The sequence below is a fragment of the Camelus ferus genome, chromosome 15, assembly GCF_009834535.1.
Source record: "Camelus ferus isolate YT-003-E chromosome 15, BCGSAC_Cfer_1.0, whole genome shotgun sequence".
Taxonomy (NCBI): domain Eukaryota; kingdom Metazoa; phylum Chordata; class Mammalia; order Artiodactyla; family Camelidae; genus Camelus; species Camelus ferus.
Genome location: NC_045710.1, coordinates 27388057 through 27413704, shown reverse-complemented (window position 1 = coordinate 27413704; position 25648 = coordinate 27388057). Strand labels below are relative to the sequence as shown.

The 25648-nt window shown below is 32.7% G+C and overlaps 1 protein-coding gene across 2 annotated transcripts in view; it reads left to right on the top strand.

The window, feature by feature from the left end:
* SOS1 (SOS Ras/Rac guanine nucleotide exchange factor 1) overlaps positions 1 to 25648 on the top strand; it is a 134703-nt gene that overhangs the window by 84736 nt on the left and 24319 nt on the right. For both annotated transcript variants that reach the window (XM_032497379.1, XM_032497378.1), the window contains exons 9-15: positions 10776 to 10903; positions 11696 to 12351; positions 20482 to 20563; positions 21325 to 21447; positions 21954 to 22057; positions 23102 to 23324; positions 24435 to 24554. In XM_032497379.1, coding sequence (XP_032353270.1) covers positions 10776 to 10903; positions 11696 to 12351; positions 20482 to 20563; positions 21325 to 21447; positions 21954 to 22057; positions 23102 to 23324; positions 24435 to 24554 — 1436 coding nt within the window. The remainder of the gene's footprint in view (positions 1 to 10775; positions 10904 to 11695; positions 12352 to 20481; positions 20564 to 21324; positions 21448 to 21953; positions 22058 to 23101; positions 23325 to 24434; positions 24555 to 25648) is intronic.

Genomic DNA, 25648 nt, shown 5'->3' with positions numbered 1-25648 from the left:
TACTTTGAGGAACTATGGTAGAATTCTTCCATCAGATGGACTGAAAGACCTTCTAACTCTTAAGGGTCTAAGATTTTTTTCCAGCATGTTTCTTACTGTAAATATTTTTCCTCTGGGTATTGCCATTACTCCAAGTGCCAGTGTAGAGTTGGTGGTTCTAGACTCACTAATGATTAAATAAAATTGGGGCAGTGGGAAGCAGCAAAATGCTAAGACAGCAATGACAGTTGGAAACTAGCCATAATTTATCTGTGGCATGGAGTAGCTTTTGAAAGCTCGTGAGACTAGATGGTAGCCTGATGTTTCCTCTCCGATTCTAGCCCTGTAGCCTACTAACTGAGTAGCCTGCAACAAGTCATTTAACCTTTTGAGCTCTGGTTCCCTTATCTGTGAAATGCTTATCTTACTGGGTTATTATATCAACCAAGAGAATGTATGTAAAAATACTTCAGTATACATACAGTAAAGAATATAAATACTGAGAATTGCCATTAATAGAAACTTTTCTTCTTGCCTTGCAGATATCTTAAACTAACCTTTTACTCCCTCATCCTTCACCACTTCCCCTCCTTCTCCTGCCTGCCCAAATTTGTGCTTTTCCCTGTATTCCATTTCTTTGTTGATCAGCTCAGTTTCCTTCACCAGAAGCCTCAGTTCCATCTTTGATTCTTCTCTCTTCCTTATTGGCAGATCATCATGATTTGACTGTAGAAATAATTTTGGAATCCAGTATATTCTCTCCATTCTGCCTTAGTCCAGACCCTCAGCATGTCTTGCCTAGATTACTGTAGCAGTTTCATATATGATCTTTGTATTTTATGGAACTCCCAGTTTGAAAAGTGCAGTTGGTTCCCTGTGAACTGGGACACAAAGTCTAAATTCTTTAGCCTCTCTCCAACCTTATCGCACAATATTTGATGTCACTTACCTTACACTTAAGCCATAAAACATTTTCTAGCAGCCCTGGATATGTTATTTCTGTTTAGGATTTCATACCCTTTTTTTCTGTTTCCCTGGAACTCCTCTTCTATTTATACCTTCTCCTTTCATCTGAGAAATTCCTACTTGTCAAAGAATTTGTTCAAATGTTGATTTGAACCAAGGGAAACTTGGTTTCCCTCGGTTCCTTAGGTTGATCCTTTAACTACACTCCTTTACTCTCTCCTATTTATGAACTTGACCCATTTTTACTGTCTGTCTTGTCATTGGACTGTATACTCCATGAATAATGGAACTGATCCTTATGTATCTTTGAATTCTCATGCCTAGTAATGTTTGGCACTTAGACATTCAATAAATGCTTGTTAAAAAATGAATAGGAAAAATAAAGTAAGTTTTCCTTAGAATTCCTATAAATGTCTTATATTTGTAGGAATAGTTTAACTATAACATATATAATTACGTTTACTTTGGAAACTTAGAATGCCTTACGAATTAATTTATAAATAAAATAAAAGTATAAATAAAATAAAATTTATAAATAAAATGAAAGTATAATTATTAATAGTATAAGACTTTAATGCCACTGAAACTGGAAAAAAATTTTTTTTTTCCTGGCAAGTTAAAGTTTAGTAGTCAAGTCTTTTTGGAACCTTTGATCAGTTTTTTTCACATTGAAGTTCATTTTTATGAAGTGAAAAAAAACAACAAAAACTCTTCTGTGTCCTTTGGAAAACCTCATTTTCTGTGTTAAGTAATGTGATTTTCTGTGTTAAGTTTAATTTACTTTGTTAAACAAATAGAATTGTTTCCTGGGATTAAGTAAATATGTTAGCTGATATTTTGAAGGTTAGCAAATCAGTACATTGTTCAGCTCAACAAAAATTTTAACCTTTTCTTTGTTTTATAGATGTGTTATTTGTCTGAGTATACCTTAAGGAGATAAAATATTAGAAAAAAATTATCCAGGATGATTTTGAACTAGTCAGGTCCCTAGAGAATTGCCTATTCTCTTTCCAGTATGCTGGGTCCATGTAACCTAGGGAAAACTAAGTTTCTCTCAATTTAAAAAAATCAGGTACAAATCTATATTGTTATTTGTGCATTAGCATGTTAGTGTCCTAAAGCTGCCAGAGCAAAGCACAGACTGAGTGGCTTAAAAGCAACAGAAATTTATTCTTTCACAGTTTTGGAGATAAGAAGTCCTAAATTAGGGTGTCGCAGGGCCATACTCCCTCTAAAGTCTCTAGCGGAGAATCCTTCCTGCCTTTTCTTAGCTTCTGGTGTATCCCAGCAATCCTTGGCATCCCTTGGCTTATGGATGCCTTCATTTCAGTCTTTTCCTCCATCTTCATGTCACTTTCTTCGCATCTTCACATTCTTCTCTGTTACCTTTGCATCCAAATCTCTCTTTCCAAAAAATAATTTTTTTCATTTTCTGTTATAAAATACCAAGTCAATGGATGTAGGGCTCACTCTAGTCTAATATGACCTCATCTCAACTTGATTATACCTGCAAAGACCCAATTTTCAAATAAGATCATATATATAAACAAGTATGGAGAACACAGTTCAGTCCATTACAGTTAGCTTTTGGTGTACCATAAAAATTATATTCATTTTGTCTTTCTGATTCTCCTGTGTATATTGGCTTTCGTAAACCCATAAAAATGTGTTTTTTATGATTGGACAATTCATCACTTCATCCTGGTCTTAGATTTTTAAAATTTAATTTTAGTTCAACAAAAATCTCATGAAAAGCAAACAATGTTTTTCAAACAGATAGATTATAGACATGTAAAAACTTAGAGGAATGCAAAATTATTAACAGTCATCTGAATAAGACTAAATGTACATAATTGAGGTTGAGGTTAACATACATGTTTTCTCTTAAATGAAAAAAGAATAGAAAATTTAACACTTAAAACCTCTATACCTTTTTTAGGTTTTATTGATAATAAAAAGTACATGATTAGCAAAATAATTGAAAGAAAATATGTCCAGGTTTAATTTTAATGCATTCAAAACAACCCTGTCTCTTGAGGTAAGATTAAATTAAGAACCAATGGAATAGTAAATATCATAGTTAATGTTAATTCATTGTAACAGTGCAGTGTTTATCTTGATTACCAGCTTTACTTTAGAAAATAAGGATGCTTACATGGTTAGATGCTTCCTGTATGTTAAAATTTAACATTAGATTCTTTATTATCCCTAAATTTTTGTGTACTAACTGACTTGAAGAATAGTCCTTAACTTTTCCCTATAACATAATACATATTATAAACATTGTAATCCTAAATGCTTAAGTACAGGAATTGTAGGGTAGGATTGCAGATAAGAATGTACAACTGAATGGTGCAGTGAGTGGCAAAAACTTAGGATCAAGAACTGAGAAATGTTAAAAGTAGGAGATAATTTTCCTCCTAGAGTAGTTTTTTTTTTTCAATGCTATATAAAACAAACTGAAAAAGACAAATACAAATTGCTACATCATTCACTTTAAACACCTAGTAGTGGCCTTCACATAATGTGCCAGGAACTCTTTGTAAAGAGATATGCTCTGCAGACCCCACTACAAATATCTTGTGTACATTTCTTAATGGCTTTCATTTGCTGCTTTTCCAGTTTGGGAGTTGGATGCTATCAAACATCTATTCTAGTTAAATTTTTAACTACTATTTTTTCATATTCTGCATTTGGTTTAATTGCTATTGCTATATGCTTAAGACCATTTTTTTTTGTACTGCTTATGAGCTGATGTCTTAATACCAGCAATAAGAGGAGATTTAGAAAACAGCTCTTCTCTCAGTATCATAAAAATAAGCCCAGCAGAGGTCTGTCTAGCTTCCATTTCTTTGAACTAGCTTTCTAAATTTAGAAATTCTTCTCCAGAAACATGGACTTAGAGCAGTGAGCTAAATGATATTGTATGTGACCACAGATGTTTAATGTCTCAAGTTAAACATAGTATAGTGGAATTCAGGAGTCATTATAAACAAACAGCTGACTATTGTACTACAATTTTTCAATTTTAAATCAGCTAAACTACTCTTAAGGGCATTTATAGTTTTGGTAATTTTCTCTCTGATAAGAACAGAGAGATGGTTTTTTAAAAGGTATTTTATTTCATAAATGAGATTATCCTAACATTTTTTAGGGTTCATTTCCTATTTAAAGTTTCAAACTCCTTTCACCATTGAGATTTTAACTTGCTTTTACATTATTGCATTTTCTTTAATTTTTCTCTCATTTCTTCTCTTTCTGGAACTAGTTATGTTTATATAGAATTGCTTTATTTTGTTCCATAGAACTCTGAGACTGTTCATTTTTCTTCAATCTTTTTTCTCTTTATTCTTTAAATTGGTAATTTCTATTGATCTGTCAATAGAATTGTTAGTTATTATACTTACTCTAGAATTCTCATTTGGATTTTGTTTCACAGTTTCCAGAGACTTCCTGTCTGTCCACTCAATATGACTATGTCTTTCTTTTATTCTCAGAATATGATTACAAAAGCTACTTTGAAGTCTTTCCTAAATCCAACATTTGAGACACTTGAAGTCAGTTTCTATTAACTGGCTTTTTTCTTTAAATATGGGTCACATTTTCCTATGTTGTTGTTATTGGTGGTGGTGGTGGGGGGAGTTTTGCTAGTTAACAGCTTTGGATTCTGTTGTGTGAAGGATTATTGGGATCCTTTTAGTGGGCTTTTGATTTTGTTTTGTTTTGTTTTAGATTGTTGAATTTTTACTCTAGTAGGCAGTTAACTTTCCTGGACTCAACTGTAAATTTGTCTCTTGTCTGTTGTGCAGCAGCTGATACCTCTGTTCACTTTTTAGGATTTCCATATGCTTCACTTGACTCTCTTACGTCTTCCCTTTGCATATATGACTTGGCAGTAAGACCAAGTGTTTGGGCAGAGATAGTGTTCAGATTTGGGGGCACATTCTTTGTGGTTTCCTTACACCTAGAGATTGTCCCTTAATTTCCAGCCACTCTGCCAGTCTCAGGCTCTGTCCCTTGGCACCTTAAAGCAGTAAGGCTTTAACTCTCTGCTGTGTGAGCTATGTACAGTTGGGAAGTAAACTCAGTTTAAGAAAAGCAGAACTCATCTGCTACAATTCTTGTCTTTCAGGAGTAGATTCCTCTTTGATCTCTCCCTACTTTTTTGCTAGGCTCCCTGGGGTCTTCCCACACATGCAGAGTTTAGCAGTCAACCAGGTGTTTGGGTAGAATTTACCCTCAGATTTTGTCTCAACCCTTCTGCAGTTCATTCACTTCCAGATTCCTCCCTTCAATTTCTTCTTAAACTGCTCTCTTTTATCTCGAGCCTGTAAAGCTACTTTTTCCCTCCCATTCTTCCCCACTGTCACCGTAATCTCATAGTGTACACTTTCTAAAGTTGCATCTTTTCAAGAGTAATAGTGCTTCTGGCTTATGCTTTCTTTTAGATGTTTTCCAATGCCTGTAACTATATTTAATATTTTGTCCAGATTTAATAATTGTTATCTGCACAGAGTTTCCAAAACTTCTGCCTTCCATCACCTGTTACTGGAAGTTCTTGAATTTTTATAGGTCTTCTTCAGTATTTGTTATGGCTTTGGTGACTGTAACAATAAGAGGGATAGCAGTGAAGGGCAGGCTGCAACTCAGATTCCACAGGTAGGCAAGAGAGTTGCTAATGTTAGAAAATATATTTTAATAAATTTAAAGATAGGAATAACTGGATCTTACTTAAAATATGATTTGAATATGGGGCATGTGTAAAAATTGGTTGCATAGATTATTTTTCATTGCTCTTGCATGTTCTTCAATCATCTTTTATCTCACCCAGATGACATGCTTGGGCTTAAAATACTCCCCAACAAAAACAGTACACAAATTTAGTCTAATTGGCAGGGATTCTAAAAATTCTTTACAATTAACTAAGATTATTTTCTGTCTGAAAACACAATAGTGATACATAGAAACACCTTTTTTTTACTATTGTGTTATGACTTCTTCATCAAATAAATATCGTGGTTTCCAACTTTTTTGCCTTTTTTAGCTAGAATTAATTTCTAGCTAGAATTTAGCTAGAAATTCACCAAACTGGTTTACTACATGACAGCAAAGGGGTTACTGCTTTTTCTAGATAAACTTCATGAGTACCCAGTGGGATAGGCGTGGAGGAGGAGAAGGGTGTGATGGGGTTCAGGACGCACTACCCCCACCAAAGTGGCACATTAGCATACTGAATATTTTAGGTTGAAGGAGTCTGAGACACTGTCACAACAGAGGTTGCTTTTAGCAGCATGAAGAAAATCAGGAATTTATGTTGGTCTCGATAGAATTAAAGAGATTAAATGAAGAGAGGGGTATTGAAAGAGAAATGGGGAAATGTGAGCTATTTATTGTCCAGCTATCTGTTGAACAACTCTGCTTGTTCATTGTGTAAGCAACTCAAATTCACTTTCTTGAAAACTCCTTATCTTTCCCAACAAATCTACTCTTTCTGTGTTCATTGACTCAGCGAAGTGGTCCTGCTATCCATCTGGTTACTCGGAATAGAAACCTGGAAGTCCTCAGCTCTTCTCTTTCTCTACATCACACCTACTTAGTCACCAAGTAACTCCTTTTCATTCTTGAAAAGGATCTTCTTTTGGATTCATCCTCTTTTCGTTTGCTCTCACTTCTCTATGAGGACCATGATAATCACATCTGGACTATCACAAATCTCCCTCTAGTCTTTCCTTCCCATCTTCTCTTCCCCACACAATTTGCCCTTGACTGGGTAACCAAACCCAAGCCATCTTTCTAAAATGCAAAATTAATCACATTAGTCTCTATTGCTTAAAATCCGTAATGGCTCCCTATTGACCCAAGTTTATGTCCAAGTTCCTAATAAGGCTTATTGTCATGACTTGGTCCCTGTTGACTTCTCCAGAATCTTGACTCATCACCTGTCCCCACCTCCCATCTTTCCCACCCGCTAGGCAGTATGATTCAGCTAGTTTCTCTCAGTCTTGGTCCTATATAACTCTTTGAATTACACATGCTATTTCCTCTGCCTAATTCATTTTTTGTACTTGTTTCCCCATGGCTAAATCATTCTTACCCTTCAAACCTTATAGTCATTTCTTTCTGGAAGCCTTCCTTGTCATCTTCTCTCCCTTTATTAGGTCAGGGGCTCTTGCTGTGTATTTCCAGAGTGCCCTATATTTTCCCCATCATAGCACTTTGTAATTCATTTGTCTTCTCTTTTATACTCTAACGGCAGGGACCAGATTTGGCTTGCTCACCATGTTTTCATTCTTATAATTAATGGGTGGTTAATTAAATATTTGTTAAATTAATTCTTATTGGAACTTGACTGGCTTCCCCTGTAGATCTGCCCTTTTGAGTTCTTTTTTTCACTCAGCTACTATTAATAGTTTAGTTTTTAAAAGTGTACAAGACCATTTAAGTATCTCAATAAAACTTATGACATTCTTCAGAAACCTTGAGAATTTTGCTTTTATTTTCTAATTATAGATCACATAATTTATATTTTAAGATTTCATTTTTATATTTTCCACCATTGGCTAATTTAATAAAGATACTGTTTTATTTAAATTACAATTATGGAAGAATTATACTGTTTATTCCATGTAGTATATACTACCTTGATAATGATCATCTGCTTACTTGTCTTGGGGGAAAATGAGGATTTACACTAGTTAAGTAAAAGAAGATCAAATTTTGTTAATATCATTAACATCATATACTAGTTGATGAACTTTTCTGTAATGTAGGATAATTATCTGCATATATGAAATCACTAACTCAAAAATACTTTTGTTGGGAAAAAAAGGAACTAGTTTTGAAATTTACTTGGTGATTTTCTTCTTTACTTGTGTTCTTACATTTTGTGATGGGCTCTTCATATATGTGCTCAGTATTTAAGATAGAGGTGAATGTCTTTGTCTTTTTGTTCCAAATCTCAGTTATAATTAGACAGTTATAAGGTTGTATATTTTGTCATCCTTGTGCATTGCAGTTTACCTATTTGGATGGAATAGGTTTTATTTGGTGAATATTTTCTAAACAAGTATTTCAAGTCATTTTAGTTCTTTGGGTAGTATATTGAAAAGGTCACTGGATTGAGAGTTGGGAATCCTGGTTTCTGATTCTGCCTGCCTCTGTCAGCAAGCATGTGGCAATTTATATTATTTCAGAATGTATCATTTTATTTATTTCATGTTGGAGAAAACTAATTTCTAGAAATAAAAACATATGGATTCTAATTTGTTTTTTTAAGAAAGGAGTCTTTATATGTTTGTGAATTAGTTGAACTCATACAAAATGCATCAGGTACAACACTTTATTTTTTTATGTGTAAACCAATCGAGTTTTATTCGTCTCCTGAATACCATTGTGAGTTTTCTTTTTCCAGTTCATAGCTTCTTAAATTTAATCCTATTTATCTCTCAGGGTTTCCTTTGGACATACAATATATCATATTGACTACTGCCCCTTCTACTTATTTCTTAAGGACTCTCTCCTCAAAATAACTGCTGGTAAAAGTGGCTCCTTTCTTCTGAAAATAATTTTAATCATCTCTATAGATGATACGAGTTTTCATTGTGCTTTAGAATATGATTCTCTGGATCAGTTTAAATATGATCTCATACGGCAATGTAATTTCAGGACTTGATAATTTTTTTAACTATTTAAGTGAACGGGATTTGTAAAATTAAATTGTTGCTATTACATAATGTTATTAAATAGACAGTGATGAGAAAAGTATGGTATTGAATATCACTTTGGTAACAAGAGGATGCTGCTTTGTGGAGTCTCATTTACATACTGATTGCCACTGCTTTGTTTCTGTATCAACAATAAGTCACCCCTTTGATGGTAGTTAGCTTGAATTATTCTGCACCAGTGCCCAGTTTAAGTCAGCTATGTTAAGTAAAAGAAGCAAAGAATGCTTATAAGAAAGGTCATTTATTACACTGAAATTTGTTTTAGATGCTTGATTAATACTATGAAGGTAAATATTGCATTTAAAAATTATTTCATCAGTAAAGTTTTATGGTTTTTGAAGTAGGCTTTGGGTTTGTGATTTTAAAATATACTAAAAATATTTTTGAGATAACAGTATATTCCACATGTAAAATGCTACAGTTAAGTGGTAGATAAGTAACCCAGAAACTTGAAACACTTTTAGAACAGAAAATCAAACGTATTTCCTAGTGGATTTGTTACTTTCGTAGTTGTTTTTATGAATGTTAGAATTCTGTGTTTTGTATAACTTTAGATGTGTTTGTCAGAATTAATAATATAAAAAATATCAAAGGATAGATTGTAAAGAACTCAGTAATATTCTGCTGTTAGTATCAGCCTGTAAGACTAAAAAATTACCTTGCGTCATATTGACTTGAATATTGAGTGATTAAATTCTGAAACAACTCAGTGAAATAATTCACTCTTTAGTGATGCTTTCATTACACTGTGTAGAATTTTGCCCTTTTTTATTAAACATTGCTTTCAATGTTAGATTACCTGCTTCCTTTGAAGCCTAAACTTCAAAAGGTTTATGGTAACATTTGTCTCCAAAAATTCTTCCATATGAGAAATAAATAGTTTAGAATGATAGAAGTAGAAGTACTTTGAGAGTTTACCCAGAGTCCAGCGTTCAACCTACTAGTAATATCTGTTAAAACCTAGTTATCTTCTTTATGAACACTTGGCCATTGATTTTCTTTTCATTGAAAAGTAAACCTTTGTAAATTTGAAATTTGTGGTTTTATTTCTCAAGTCTTTTCCTCTATGATAGAGAGTTTGTTCTTAAATGTTGCATGAAAGTTCTATTAATAAATAATATTTCTTAATTTTTCCTTTTTGGTAGCCACAAACAGATTTATAAGGTTACTGAATTATTGACACTCATACCTCAGTTAATTGCTTGCTTGAATTATAGCCACCTTGTTGCATTGATGATTAGTAGTTATTGATGACTTAATCCTTTTTAAGCACAGACTTTCTGTCAGGCATATGTAGTATATTTAGCCACTAACTGAAAATATGCTTGCATTTCACTAACTCAAAATCTTAACATGTGCATACTGACAAAGTTCTTCATAATACTAATGTTAATTCTGTAGTAAAACTACGAAGAAAACAACTTACCCTTAAATTGTACATTATCATTTACAAGTGCTTTGATTTTTAATAACCCCATAAAATAGGCAAGGTAGGCTTTTTATAAGCTCATATGACAGATAGGAAAAGTGAGGCTTAGAAGTCAAGTAATTTGCCTCAAAGTCACACAGAAAGTAGAGTCAAATTTTGATCCTAGGTTTTGTGTCTTTCAGGTTCCTCTCCACTGTATTGCATCCTTCTCGGTATATTTATCTTCCTTAGCATCCTATTGCTTTACAACATCAATGTTGGATTCAGAAATCTAATACCAAGTTACATACCTCAAAAAAAATCTCATCTATGTGTGTCTACTGCTGTGCCAAGTCCTATGATTGTTAAAAAGATAATTTATGTATTTTTTTTCAGTAAAATGCATCTGAGAAACTGCATATTATTGCCTGTCACAGACTGTAACATCTTATAACAGTGGTTCTACTCCTTTTTTTTTTCCAGTGGAAAATTTGGTTATATTTGATATGGATAGTAATACATAAGAAAGAAAATGACTTAAAAAGAATACTGTATTTCATGACATGTTTAAAATTTTTATTGTGGTAGAAAGAGTTCAATCAATGTTATCTTTATCCTTAAATAGAATAGGTGTATTTTTTTCTTTTTTGTCCAAAACTGTTCTACTGGTTCACATTTGTTATTTTTTCACTTTGCAGCAGTTAGAAGAAAAGAGTGAAGATCAAGAAGACAAGGAATGTTTGAAACAAGCTATAACAGCTTTACTGAATGTTCAGAGTGGTATGGAAAAAATATGTTCTAAAAGTCTTGCAAAGCGAAGACTGAGGTGAATATTTTCACTTTTTAAACAGTCCTTCTTTTCATCCTGAATATTGTGTAAATTCAGGGATCCCAGTTCCCTCCTCAAGTAAACAATGAAGAAAATAGTTTTAGTGACAAGCTTGGTCTTTCAGAGGAAGTGACATCAAAGCCAAGAGAATTTGTTATTGTTTGAAAAACCTTTCATATTTGTGCATTTTCCTTGCATACTCCCAGACCAGACCTCCTGAGAGTCAACTGGTAAGCTAAAGGAGAGATAGAGCAAAATGTATTGGGTAGATTTATGTCAACATCATTGTTCTGTCAAAGTAAAATTAGTAGTGTCCTTTATTTTAAGGATTATATAACTCAAGGCATTAATTCAGATAATATTGCTTCCAGTTTTCTAATTACAATGTATGTATGTTAGTTAGCTTTAGGTATTGTCCACTTAAGTATTTCTAGATAATTTTTTTTAAAGCTCTTAAATTACTTTTTTTCCCACTCTATTGGGCTACTTTTTAATACTTGTCATTCTAAATATTTAGTAGCTGTAGTAGAAATAATCATTCTGTAGCTTAATTTATAGGGCAGAATTTTGTTAGTAGTCAGTTGTTCTTTTTAGAGCACTAAAAAAAGTCTTACTGTGTTTGCTTTAGTTTCCAAAATTCTGTATGTTGTAACACTAATATATTTGGAGAATTAGTGAAAACCTTCTCAGTGGAACTTTTCAAAATACACTTTTGCACTGGCCTTTCTTTACATGAATTATAGTTTCCCTGTCATCTGTGTACTAATAATGTTTTTTCCTTCATCCCAGTGAATCTGCATGTCGGTTTTACAGTCAGCAAATGAAGGGGAAACAACTAGCAATCAAGAAAATGAACGAAATTCAGAAGAATATTGATGGTTGGGAGGGAAAAGACATTGGACAGTGTTGCAATGAGTTTATAATGGAAGGAACTCTTACTCGTGTAGGAGCCAAACATGAGAGACACATATTTCTCTTTGATGGCTTAATGATTTGCTGTAAATCAAATCATGGGCAGCCAAGACTTCCTGGTGCTAGCAATGCAGAATATCGTCTTAAAGAAAAGTTTTTTATGAGAAAGGTACAAATTAATGACAAAGATGACACCAGTGAGTACAAGCATGCTTTTGAAATAATTTTAAAAGATGAAAATAGTGTTATATTTTCTGCCAAGTCAGCTGAAGAGAAGAACAATTGGATGGCAGCATTGATATCTTTACAGTACCGGAGTACACTGGAAAGGATGCTTGATGTGACAATGCTACAGGAAGAGAAGGAGGAGCAGATGAGGCTCCCTAGTGCTGATGTTTATAGATTTGCAGAGCCTGACTCTGAAGAAAATATCATATTTGAAGAAAACATGCAGCCCAAAGCTGGAATTCCAATTATCAAAGCAGGAACTGTTGTTAAACTTATAGAGAGGCTCACATACCATATGTACGCAGGTAAGAAATATGAAGTTGCCTATCGCTTTTATTTTCCTGCTTCAAGCTGATTTTTTTCTTTGCTGCACAGGTCATTGTGCCTAAAATAGAAAGCGAACTAACAACAAAAGACTCCGCATTATCAGAGTTCATTTTCCTTTGACTGAAAATACAGCCACTTCATATGTCTTTGAAATTTTATAGTTTTTCTACCACATTTACATATATTATTTTTAACTTTATAGCCAGAGTTATAAATGAAGTTACTTGGCTAAATGTGCCCAGGTAGTGGCAGAAACAAGACTAAAAGTAGTGATAAATCATCATTAGGGTCTAAAAATCTTTTTACTCCATTACTTCTTTTTCCTTTTCTTCTCTTTCCATTACTGAGATTATAAAAATTTTAATATATATCCATCACCAGAATTGTGCTACTAGTACAGATATACACAGCGTTGCTTTTTACGGATTTCCATTCCCCATATTTAATAAATTTAGCAAATGTGGGAGTCATTTAAGTTTTCAGTATTTTTTGCTTTTTACAACTGATGATATTTAGAAAACAGTTTCACCTTAGCAGGGCAGTTTTTAGAGATAAACATAGGGATTTGAGGGGTGTTCCTAGGGGGCTGAGACATGTTTGTCTCTAAGTAGGCTGAATCAAATACACTGTTTGAGAGGTAAGAAACACAACGATTCATTTTTTTTAAGTAATTTTTTTCTCCTGATAAAGTAAAAAAATGATAATTCAATGTTCTTCACCTTCCTGACTTAGTAGGAAGTTTGCTAATTGTAAAATACTGTGAAAAGAGCACTGAATTTAGATTTACACCCTCACTTTATCATATTTTCTTAAGGCCTTAGAACCTTAGTTTTCATCTCAAAAATGACCATCACAACAGCTCCCTTAGAATGTCATTGGAAAGAATAAATGAAATATTATATGTGAAAGCTCTTTAAGAAATATAAACTTATTTTTAAAGAATGCTTTTATTACAAAGACATAAAATCAGATGTGACTCATAAATAACATAAATGCTATTAAATAGTTGAATGTGTAAGTTAACCTCTATCTACAGACTTTTTGCTTAAATATATTTCTATCTCTAGGAGATGAGTGTTTCTGGGGAATTTTTTGTTTTCCAGTTTTTGAAGTTCTTTAAATGGGTTCTCAGTTCTCTCTGGAAACTGCTCTGGCACCAGTTAAATTAAACTTTTAAAGATATCCATTAACTAATCCACTGTAATAAAGATGAATGGTATTCAATAATGTTCATTTGTTCAGTTTATTAAATGTCCAGTCAGAACTACTTATATGGCCTGGAAACTATCAGGACCACCTTGCAAAAAAGTAAAATTAAGTTGGAATATTTTTATCAGTGATATCAGAACACTTTATAAATGTAATCTGTTTCATTATCTCCACATGTCTCTGGGGTAGATAAGCCAGTGTTCTGTTTTGTTTTTAATTTTTATTTGACCTCTAGTTGGTAGTTCTTTTGCTAGCCTTTTCCATAGTAAAATAATAGTGTTTTCCATAGGCTGATTTTAAAAGCAGTTTGTGTTAAGTGTACACCATTTGGTAGTAGCAGGCAGTAACTGAAACGTTGAATATAGTGAAAGAAGACTCTGGGTGATTTTTCACCTAGAAACTTCTGCAGTTAGTGTATTTATTTTTCTGACCCCCCCCCCCAATCAAAGTACAGGAAATTTAAATAAGCTGCCTAGGATTTTACATGAAAAAGAAATAGATTATTCTGTCATCATTTTTTACAGTTACAAAACTGATTTTGAGAGGTACAATTTTCAGTAATTAGTATGACCTACCTATTTAGTTGATCACCAACTTCTTTATCTAGAATACAACTGGAGAAGTGTTTTATTAAATTACCTGAAATTTGTGGCTGCAAAGTTGTTATTTCGTTGCTAACTTCTTAAGGGATTTTTAAGGTTATGAAAGTTCGAGTTCTTCTTGCCACATTATTCTGATTTTTGTGTCTTAGAAGATGCATAGAATTTTTTAGCATAAGCATTCTAAACTGTTAATCATTTTATTTTAAATATCTTTGTTTTGAGTTCTTAACTGTTTAAAATAAAATTAATTCTCAGGTTTTTATCTATGTTTGTGAGACAAGTACTACTAATTTTTTTTCCTGTGGAGCAATACAAGTGGCAAGTGCTAAAGAAGTCTTGCTAGTGTTTACTATGACAAGTCAGTGGGATTTGATTTGGAAAGCATTTTCAAATTTCAAAATTTTTAACATAATTGTTTCTTTAAAACTCTATTGTTAATGATAGAATTTTTCTTTAAACTGCTTGCTTTATTTCAGAGAACTTACGATTATTAATAAGCAGTTGAAGAACTACAATTATTTCTTTTCTGGGGAACTATGCTTCATTTTGTTTCTTTTTTTGAATGCAGACACTTTAAAATAAACAAAACCTGAACAAGCATAGCTGATAGTTTTTCTTTAGACTTGGCAATCTTCTCTCCTTGATGTACACAACACTAGTCAAGTCTGTAGACACAGTACCTTTGCTATGGTGTTTTATTAGTACTTTTGATAATTGTTCTCTTTGATATTAATTTTTAGCTTTTGAATAGAATAATATTTTAAGTGGTTTTATTTCTAGTTAATATAAAACACTTAAATTTCTAGATTTATAGAACTCTGCAAAGTTAAGTGTATTCAGATTTAAATTGACAAGATTTTTTACTTGTTTAAAATGTGAAAGTTTAAAAAAATCCCTTACATTAATTTCTTAAAGAAGAAAAAGCCAGTGTTGGCTTTAGAAGTATTGTAGCTGAGTTTTTTGACATTTTTATTTTCTGTCTTCTTTTGAAGCTTAATTGAATATGTTAACTTATGTCATAAGAATATTATTAGTATAACTGAAACCCATAAGCAGCTTTCATGAGTTGAGGTTTACAGTACACACAAATAATTATTGTTAGCTAATTTGGGCTCTTCTCTAAAGTCTGTGAGTGAATGTATTACTGACAATATAAAATGTTTTTAATAGACCATGTATAAACTTGTAAAACATGAAAGCGGTTAACTTTTAAGGTCTTTTCCAGCTCAAATGGACTCTTGATAATGATAATAATCATTATTATGATAACATAATCATTATCATAATAATGATAATAGATCAGGTAACCATTTGTTTTAAGAACTGTTTGTTATTTTTAATTTTGGTTCATTTGGTTGGTAGGTATTTTTATCCAAGAACATGCAGTGCAAGTTGTGGCTTACACTGAAATAAAAAGCTAAAATTTAGCTTGCATATTTTTATTACATTGAATAGAATTATAATAAAAGCATTGGCTCTAATACATGAGAAAATTCAGTAACTAATAAGCACTACTTACAAACATGTTTTAGATTATAGGTTGGTCAGACATTGTCTTAAAAAGCCAGAAAACTGGCTTAACCTTACTTAATTCAGACTTCACTATGGCTTCAGCCAACTTGATACCTCAAGTAATTTAACAGTACTTTTTGAAACAGAGCTATAGATCTCTGATGATCAGTCCCTCACTTTATTGACCAAAACCCAAGCCCCTGAAGGTTATGTGATTTACCAGAAATCCTATCATCTGTTAATTGCAGAACAAGGTTTCTTGACTCTTAGTACTGTATGTTTTCCATCATGTTACACTGACTCATACAAGGTGAATTTTTAAAATCATTTTTAGAGACTTTTTTACCTACAGTAAGAAAGCACAAAACAATATGCATAAAGAAGAGGAGAATAGGAATTTCACTTCTGTTACAGAGATACAGGAAATAATGTAGTAGAAGTTAATTGAGACTTAAAAGCAACATGAGTAAAGAAATGTTTGGAGATGGTATATCTGGTTTTGATAGTCTCCTTTAGAGAAATGAGGTGACTTTGAGGTAGGGGTACTAATTCAGAACTGACATTGTATGGAAAAAGCTTTTCATACTGAAGTGTGGGAAAGGTGTTTCCCATGCATGGTGAGCTTCTCTTTTAAAGAAAATGTTATTGAAAAAACATTAGTCAGTTGATATTTTTCTTTAAAGTACTTACTGCTATTTTATGCTCCCATATAGAAAATCCACAAAAGCGTCATTAGATTTCTGTGGAGTTTGTGTCCTATACAAGCTAAGTTTGAGTGTTTTAACTTAAAAAAAATTTTTTTGAACAATTTTTGATCAGTAGGGCAGTGCTCTTCTATTTTTAAACTCTTGATTTTTTAAAAAAGTGTTTGTGCGTCAGCATAGCGTCTGTTTCCTTTTTTAAGGAATTCAAGAGTGATTGTTTATAAATCCTTGTTGAGGAGCTTATTGTTTCTGTGGCTTTTTAAATGGCTATATTAAAGGGGGAATTATCACATGAACAGACATCCTGATTAACAGCATTTCACTGTGGTGATGGGGGAGGGATATTCTTTACATAAATAACTTGCTATGTAATAAATATTTCATAAATATAATTGACCTTGCCAAAAAAGTTTGTGTCAATCAAAATAGGTACATAAGAAAAAAGAATGGAATTTATCACCTCAAATCTAGTATGATATATTCCAAACATTAACATAAATATATCCTGAGTCCCTAAGATTTTGGAGAATTGTGCAAAAAAAAAATTATGAGAGAATAGTTTTAGAGTGAGGAAGGCAGGCAGGTAGAAGGCCAGCAGAAAATAGTGACTACACCTCATATTTGAAATAACCTGGCCCTAGACCAGGGACTTGATGGTAGAGTTGGCAGGTATTTGTACACATAAAGAGGTTGCATAGGCAGAGGAAAACAGAGCAGCTAGTAAACATGGTGGAAATCTTAGTGCGGGGCTTTGAGAGTCAGGTAGAAAAGAATGTTACCTAAAATGAAGAAGAAAAACTACAGAGAACATTTTTGCCATTGCTCATATTGAAGTCTATTAGGGGTTATATTTGAGAAAGAGGTTTGTGGAATTACATCCACAATAAACAGAACAAGGGGAATATCTAAATAGTCGATTTTCATTTTCTCCACAAATATCTGACCAAGTCATCCTGGCTTTTGTGTTTTTAATGCATTTGCCTTCCCTTTCTCTAAAGCATCATCTTATAATATAGGTAGGTAACTGCTACCCTGCAACCAACAGAGGCAGTGTAAAACTTAGCTTTCCTCACTGTCTGATAAACATTAAGTAGGTGTTGTTTTTCTACGAAATAATATAACCTGTCCTTATTGGTGGGTATTTAAAATATCAAATTATTTTAGTCCTTTGTATCATCAATAAGATAAAGCTCTCCAGTGGTTAGCATGACATGATATATGTTACTCTCCCTGAAAAGGGGAAATCAATAGAATTAAAAATAGCTTCTAGAATATGTACCCTTTTTGTGTAAAATTTCAAATACAGATATGTCCTCTCAGTGTAAGTTTTTCATTCATTAGTAATTTTCTGCTGCTTTAGACTAAAAATAGAACCTAATTTAATATAAGCCTGGGAATACATGCAGCCTTTAGGATATTTTTTGAAAGAGTTTAAACTTATGCCAAATTTTCTTGGTTTATTTTTAGCTTCTGCTGTTTTTTCTTTCTAATCAAGCTAAAAACAACTTAAACTTGAGTTACTTTAGAAGTTAATACAACAGTGATGATTGTGGGAGTGTTTATTTCACCGCCAGCTTCAGAAACTCCTCTTCTGAATACAGTGTACAGGAAGGTACAGCTGCTACTTCCTAAAATCTGGAAGAAGGCTTAACAAGAATTACAGAATCACAATTAGATTGCTAATTTTTCAATGACTTTAGTGCCTTTAACCAAGATTAGCTACATTCTGGATTAAATCATTTATGTGAATTTATGTCGTGATTAGATAACTCATGGATTCATTCTTTATAATTAGGTCTTATAGCTATGGGAACCTTAACAGATCCTTTAATCCAGGGAGGTTATATGATATGGTAGAAAAAAGCAATAAATCAGGGATCACATGATCTAGATTCTGGTTTCATCTCTGTTGCTCTGCTGTGTGACTTTAGGTAGCTTAGTTACTTCTCTCATATGTAGAAAGGGAAAAACAAGAGCGGTCCTGCTCACTTCACAGAAATCATATGGAGTTGATTTTGTGAATGCTCTTTGAAATCATTACATAACAGTCACCAGGTGTTGATGTGATCCCCTTTTGACTGATGGCACTGAGGCACATCATGACTTTCCCAGCATTGTCATCAGTTACTAAAGTACTGAAATGGCCAGAAGTTTTGGTATAAAATGAAAAGACAGTTTTAGAATATTTTGCCTTTTAAAAATAGCCAGTTTTCTTAAAGCATTCGTTAATTCACTTAAACTTGCTTTTATTGTTTTTCAACTTAAATTATCTTTGATATCCCACAAGTTTTTAGCCTGACTTAGGTGGCATTTGAGAAGTGAATCTAGATATTGAGTTTAGACTTTTAGGCTGAACTTTTCTTTTAAAAAGGAAGAGATCATCCTTAATTTGAAACACAGCTCAGGGATATTTGGACTAAGTACTAAGGGTCTGTACTAAGGGTCTGGCTTCTCCAACAGTGACAGCTCAGTGTCTCTACAGTGGCCACTACATTTGCTTCCTAAACACATGATGTTTGAAGCAGCCTCACCTTAACAAATAGATTTGCAGAACAGGAAGAAGATTCTTGAAAGGGAGGATTGTGATGAAACCGATATAAATCTCTGTTTTAAAATCTTGTACAGCCTTCTGTTTTAAAATCTTTTCTTCTGGATGAGACATTAGTCTTTAACGTTTGAGGAACTCTGTAACTGAAGACAAACAATAAAATACCAACAGAAAGGAAATTACTAAAGGATTGTATCTATTTAAATTACTTTTATCAGTAACCCACTCTAGCCTCAGAAGGTATAAAGTTAAAAGAGAGGAGGGGTATTTAAAACCAATATATTTTTTGTTATGTAAATTTTTCTTTAACTCAAAAATGTATTATAATCTTAAATTCAAGGTTGTCTGATACTTAAATCAATTCATTATCTTGATGACCACATATACCAATAGACTGGAAATAGATTTATATTTTATAATAAATCCATGAATTTGATTTTGGGGGTGGGGGAAGTTAATATAATTATTTTACTTTAAGGCTAAATTTAGGCGTTAATCAAACAGAATCAGACTAAATAGAAATTTCCAAACAAATGAATTCTGATTCTTGCTAAATCCTATGCTAATAAAAGACATTATATTTCTTATAAAGAATCCGTAGTATGTAGCCTAACAAAAATAAAGATAGTTGCTACCCTCAATGAATTTATCATTAAATTAGATCTTACCAGCCCATAGTGATGTAAAATAGGAAACTGACACTCCCAATAAAAAATAAGTTAATGAACTCTCCCCTCCTTTTTAAAGACTTACAACTAAATGCAGACCTTGATGAAATTTGAGTTGTAGAAGTGAGTGGGTTTTTTTCCATTATGGGAAGATGTCTCCCCCCCTCCCCCATTTATGCAGATGACGGCCCAGGTCTCTTGTGCTGATGACAGCAGCCTTTCTCCACAACTTGGGAGAATACTGCCAAGGAGAGACTGGAATAGGCAGGCCTGGAGAAGTGACCACACTCAGTCAGCTTCCTGCTTTACTTCATGGAGATGTGAATGAAAAGTAGGTCCTTTCATGGAAGGGGTTGAAGATGCCTACTCTTATGATTGAACTTTCACTGTGTCTACTAGAAATATAAGTAATTAAAAGTTGTGAATAGAACCAAATCAACATATTCTCACACATTTAATAGTTTTAATAACTTACAGGTTATTTATAAGCATCTTATAGCAGTTTTAATTAAACCCCCTACAAATAAAACAATTTAGAAACTGCATTTAACTTAATCTACAACATCATAAGATCCAATTTCTTTATACTTCTGTGACAAATAGTGAGTTTAAGATCAGCTAGTCAGAATGCAGAGGTCAAGAAATAAGTTAGACTTGAAATTTTCTATCAGTGGTTTTGCCACTAATTTAGGAAGCAGTTAAAACTAGCAGTTCATTACAAAGTCCACAGCATTCTATGTGATCAGAATATTTTGGGACTTTTAAAATTAAATTTTTAAATATTTAATCTCTTTTGAAAATGTAAATAATAGTTTTAATCATTCTGAATAAAATATTTTAATAAGATACTTTTCCTTTTTCACAGATCCCAATTTTGTTCGGACATTTCTTACAACATATAGATCGTTTTGTAAACCTCAAGAACTACTGAGTCTTATAATAGAAAGGTCAGTCAATTTGAAATTCTTTGTCCCTTTTTTTAAAATGAGATTGGGTTAAGATTTTATCTGTTTCTTGGAAATATATTGAATGAGCTTTAAATTGTAATGAATATTTTAAGAAAAAATATCTCCTAGATGACCATTTATTTTATAATATGTTAACTGTGATTATTTAAATACGAAAATAAGCATCCTTTTTACCTAGAAACTCAGTATGTGAAGTTTCAAATTTACAGAATCAGTCAAATTAAAGACCTATATAAAAATGTTGAATTTAGGCTCTGGAAATTCGAATTTTAATGATTTAAATGTTCTAAACAGAATTTTTCAAATATATTACATATTGAGAAAAATGGAGTGAACAACTACTATAATCAAGAAAAGTGTTTCATCCAACCAAAGAGCAGCCAGCTTCTCAAAAATTAACTTTAAACAGTTTTCTGTTGGCTGATTTAGAGTAATTACAGAAGCCAAAACTGAACATCATTTCCTTAACTTTATAATCACATCTATTTTTAGACTTCGCATGTATTCTTTATTATGTTTCTTGTTAGCTTTATCTGTATTGGCAAGTATTAATTTCTTTTTAAAAAATTAAAATAAGATCATTAACCTTTACATTATAGAAACCTCACGTTTTCAATGATGTGTATATCCTCAGTAATTTTTTATGGTGTCTCTTGATTGTGCTGACTAGTAAAAAGGTTTTTTATTTGTATAATTTGATATAATTGGTTTTTTCACTACTTTGTTCTGTTTTATGTTAGGTTTGAAATTCCAGAGCCTGAGCCAACAGAAGCTGATCGCATAGCTATAGAAAATGGAGATCAGCCCTTGAGTGCAGAACTAAAAAGGTTTAGAAAAGAATATATACAACCTGTACAACTGCGGTAAGCATTAAATAAATAACTGAGGTAAATAAGCCTTTTTTGAACTTTTGTGTCAGAGTTGAAGTAAATAGGATCTTTCCCAAACGAGGAAGTAACAAGTAAAATGAGTGAAGTAAAGAGGAATTATCAGAAATTACTGTATAAGTCTTAACTAACATAGAATTTTGAAAGTGTTAAGCCATGTATAAAATTAAAGTTGACCCTTGAACAATGTGGAGGTTAGGGGCACAGATGCTTGGCACAGTAGAAAGTCTACATGCCAAACATGTGGTTCTGTGTCCCCAGATTCAACCACCTGCGTATGGTGTAGTACTGTGGTACAAATTTAATGAAAAAAAAAAATCTAAATATAAGTATACCCATGCAGTTCACACCCCGTTATTCAAGAGTCAACTGTATTTAATTTGGTAAGAGTTACTCTGTTTTCATCTATAACATTCGTTGTGATAAACGTTTATGTCCGAGTTCCCATGTAATTTAATTATTCTTCTGTGTTAATGCCATAGAGTATTAAACGTATGTCGGCACTGGGTAGAGCACCACTTCTATGATTTTGAAAGAGATGCAGATCTTTTGCAGCGAATGGAGGAATTTATTGGAACAGTAAGAGGTATGTTTCTTTTAAGTGCCTAAGCTTTATATGTAATAAAAGTACCAATATGGTGATTATCGATTGATGTTACTACTCCTCAGTGTGGTTAAGCGATATTTATAATAGTGCCAGCATAACCAACTGAAAAAGTTAAAAGTTGTTCAGTAATCACCCTGTTGATCTAGTGAATTTTCATTTAGTCAATCAACTTCCTGGTTATTATGCATAACATATCAGAGAGGCAGCAGAGCATATTGAACTGAGAGCTGAGAAATTACTTGTGTCGCAAACACTGCCGCTCACCAGATAAATGACTTTGGGCAAAATCATTTTGATTTTTTAGACTTGAGTTTCCTTATCAGTAACATAAGGGACTAGGCCTGATGATCTCCAGAGTTTCCCTTCTGGTTTTAAAGATTCTATGATTGTATGGAATAGGTCAAAGTATGTTCTACACAAATTTGTTTCTGTTTCCACTGAACTCTCTAAATGAGAATCAGAAAATAAAGGGTTAAATAATAGTACTTTCATGCATAGTACAAAACAAGGCTACATCAAAAACTCACACAAAATGAAGGAATCAGTTCTCTGGCACTGTTTGGTTTATAAAATGCAATGTTAGTTAGATTAATGTATGTTAGTGTTAGATTAGTGTATGTTATTAATGTATTTATGTATGTTAGTTGATGATGTATGATTTCTCCTTATAAATCTCATTTGTGTAGGATATATCTTCTGGGGGGGAGAATTATGAAACAGTATTTTGAACTGAAGTTTAGAATAGTAGATGTGAAATTTTTCTACAAATAAATTACTTTCTAATTTTATTTAGAAAAGATATGGAAGAATATATACCAAAGTATCAATAGTGGTTACCCACATGAAGAAAAATGAGATTGTGATAGGGAACAAGAGATGGTAAAGGGGAACTTCTATCTTTTAATTTTGATCATTTGAACTTTTTATAGCAAAGATATATTCAGATGTCACTTGTCTGATTTTAAACTATTTTAAAAAAATACAATACAAATAAATATTATTTGTAATGTAATGTTATTTCAGGTAAAGCAATGAAAAAATGGGTTGAATCCATCACTAAAATAATCCAAAGGAAAAAAATTGCAAGAGACAATGGACCAGGTCATAATATTACATTTCAGAGTTCACCTCCCACAGTTGAGTGGCATATAAGCAGACCTGGGCATATAGAGACTTTTGACCTGCTCACCTTACATCCAATAGAAATTGCTCGACAACTCACTTTACTTGAATCAGATCTATATCGGTATGTAATTTGATATTCAAGGTGAAAAAATCATTTCAAAGGAGTTAATTTCTTCAAATGAAATGCTGATTTCTGCCATATAGGATTGTTATAAGACATAAATGAGTGTCTTGTAATAAGGCCTGATGTATAGAAGGCTCCTCTTCTTTCACTCCCTGATCCCCTTTGCACTGTCTGGATTACAGCTTCTCTTTGTAGTCACCCCTAGTTGGTAGAACTAATAAGTTCAGATCCTGGCTTTACCAATTGCTTACTTGGTATCCTTGAGCAGTTTTAACCTTGTGTAACTTCTGTCCCTCTGCTGCTTAGTTTCCTCAAGAGTAAAATGGGGCTAATGATAGTACCTACTCCTGGAACTGTTGTGAGGTTTAAAATAGTCCGTATATTTCCAATGCTTAGCACATTGCCCAGTGCAGATGAAGAGTTAGCTACTGCCAATATCCTTGTGAGTTTAAGTCATGACCTTTTTTAGTTTTTCTACATTGATACAACCACTATCTCAAAAAATGTCTGTTTCTAGTTTTAAACAGGGACTACTTAGAATCTCAAACTATTTTTCTAATAACTAAATGAAAAAAGGAACTAAGTTGATAGATCTCCCACCAAAGATCATCACTATCCCCCAAATCAGTGTTAGAATCTGTTTTACTCTTCCCCAGGACCTTTTTGAGATAGGATTTTTCCCCTCCTTTAGAAAGAAAAAAAATTACAAGTTGCATTGATTACTATACCCTCATTGGACTGACTATTATAACAGCTATCATTTAAAAGGATGATCCCAAACTACTTTGTCACCCTAATTTGTTAGATAATATTTATAAGTGCTGGGAAAGATACTATGAAGAAATCCCTACCTTGTTCAAAGCAAAATGCTACTGTAAAGGAAAAAAAAAAAAAACCCAAGGGTATATACATTCAAAAAAATTTTAAGTCTATAGGAAAAGATGCAAAAATACAATTTTTTTTATACCTTGTTTTCATAAACCTTTTTTTTTTGTTGTAAGAGAAAAGTTTATATGGGAATTTAGTTTTTATTTATCTCATTTACTTAACAAAACAGTCATACTAGAGGGAAAAGTATTAAGTAGAATTATGTCTTGATGACTTTAGAGCTGTACAGCCATCAGAATTAGTCGGAAGTGTGTGGACAAAAGAAGACAAAGAAATTAATTCTCCTAATCTTCTGAAAATGATCCGGCATACCACTAATCTCACTCTGTGGTTTGAGAAGTAAGTATTACTGACCTTCTTACATTTCATAGCAGTCAGCTATGTTAGAAATTTCAGTGCAGTGCTATTTCTGCATCATGTCTTTTTTTTGTCCCTCTATTCCTCCTTTCTTTTACACTCACTGAATAATTTTCTAATGAAGCATTTTAAAGGTTTTTTTTTTAGTGATTGCTTTTAGGTTTACCACATACATCTTAACCAGAATTAGCTTCAGATCTATACCAGCTTAATTCCAATGATATATAGAAAGGTTACTCCTCTGTAGCCCTATTCCCGTTCCTCCATCTTTAGGGTATTGTCATGTGTTATGTAGATCTAACAATGCATTGTTATAATTTTTGTTTTACCATTTACCCTCATTTTCTTGGCCCATTACTGCTTTGCTTTCACCCACTCTTTGTGTAGTTATTAGCAATATGTCTCACATAAATAACATTTCTATGTTACAGGCCTGACAATACATTTCATTTCATATTACTTTATACAGTTGGTTTTTAGATCAATTAAAGAGAAGCAATAAGGGAAAAAATAGCCATTTAATCACATAATTACCTTTTCTGCTGCTCTTTATGTGGATTCATATTACCATCTGGGGTCACTTGCTTTCAGCCTGAAGAACTTGGGAAATATTTCTTGTATGGTGGGTCGCTAGCAACAAACTCAGTTCTTGTTTATCTGGGAAAGTCTATATTTTGCCTTCATTTTTTAAACAATACCTCTGTCTTCAAGTTTTATTTCTTCTGCGAATTCAAATTGACTGTTAGGTCCCTCTAGTAAATTTTTTAATTATAGTACCTTTCAAATCCAGTTTCCATTTGGTTTCTTTTCTAATTCCTGTGTCTTTTATGATACTCTCTATTGATGCACATTGTCATCATACCTCCCTGTACTTTTTATATCATCCTTTCCTTTGGTTCTGTGAACATATTCATAATAGCTACTCTGAAATCTTTTTGTTGTTAAATTTGACATCTGATCTGTCTTACAGGCGGTTACTTGTTCCCTGCTTTTTTTCCCAGTGAAGCTTCACATTTTAGAAAATATACTGTAGCAATTTGAAGTACTGCTCCTCCTACCCGCAAGGCTTGTTCCTG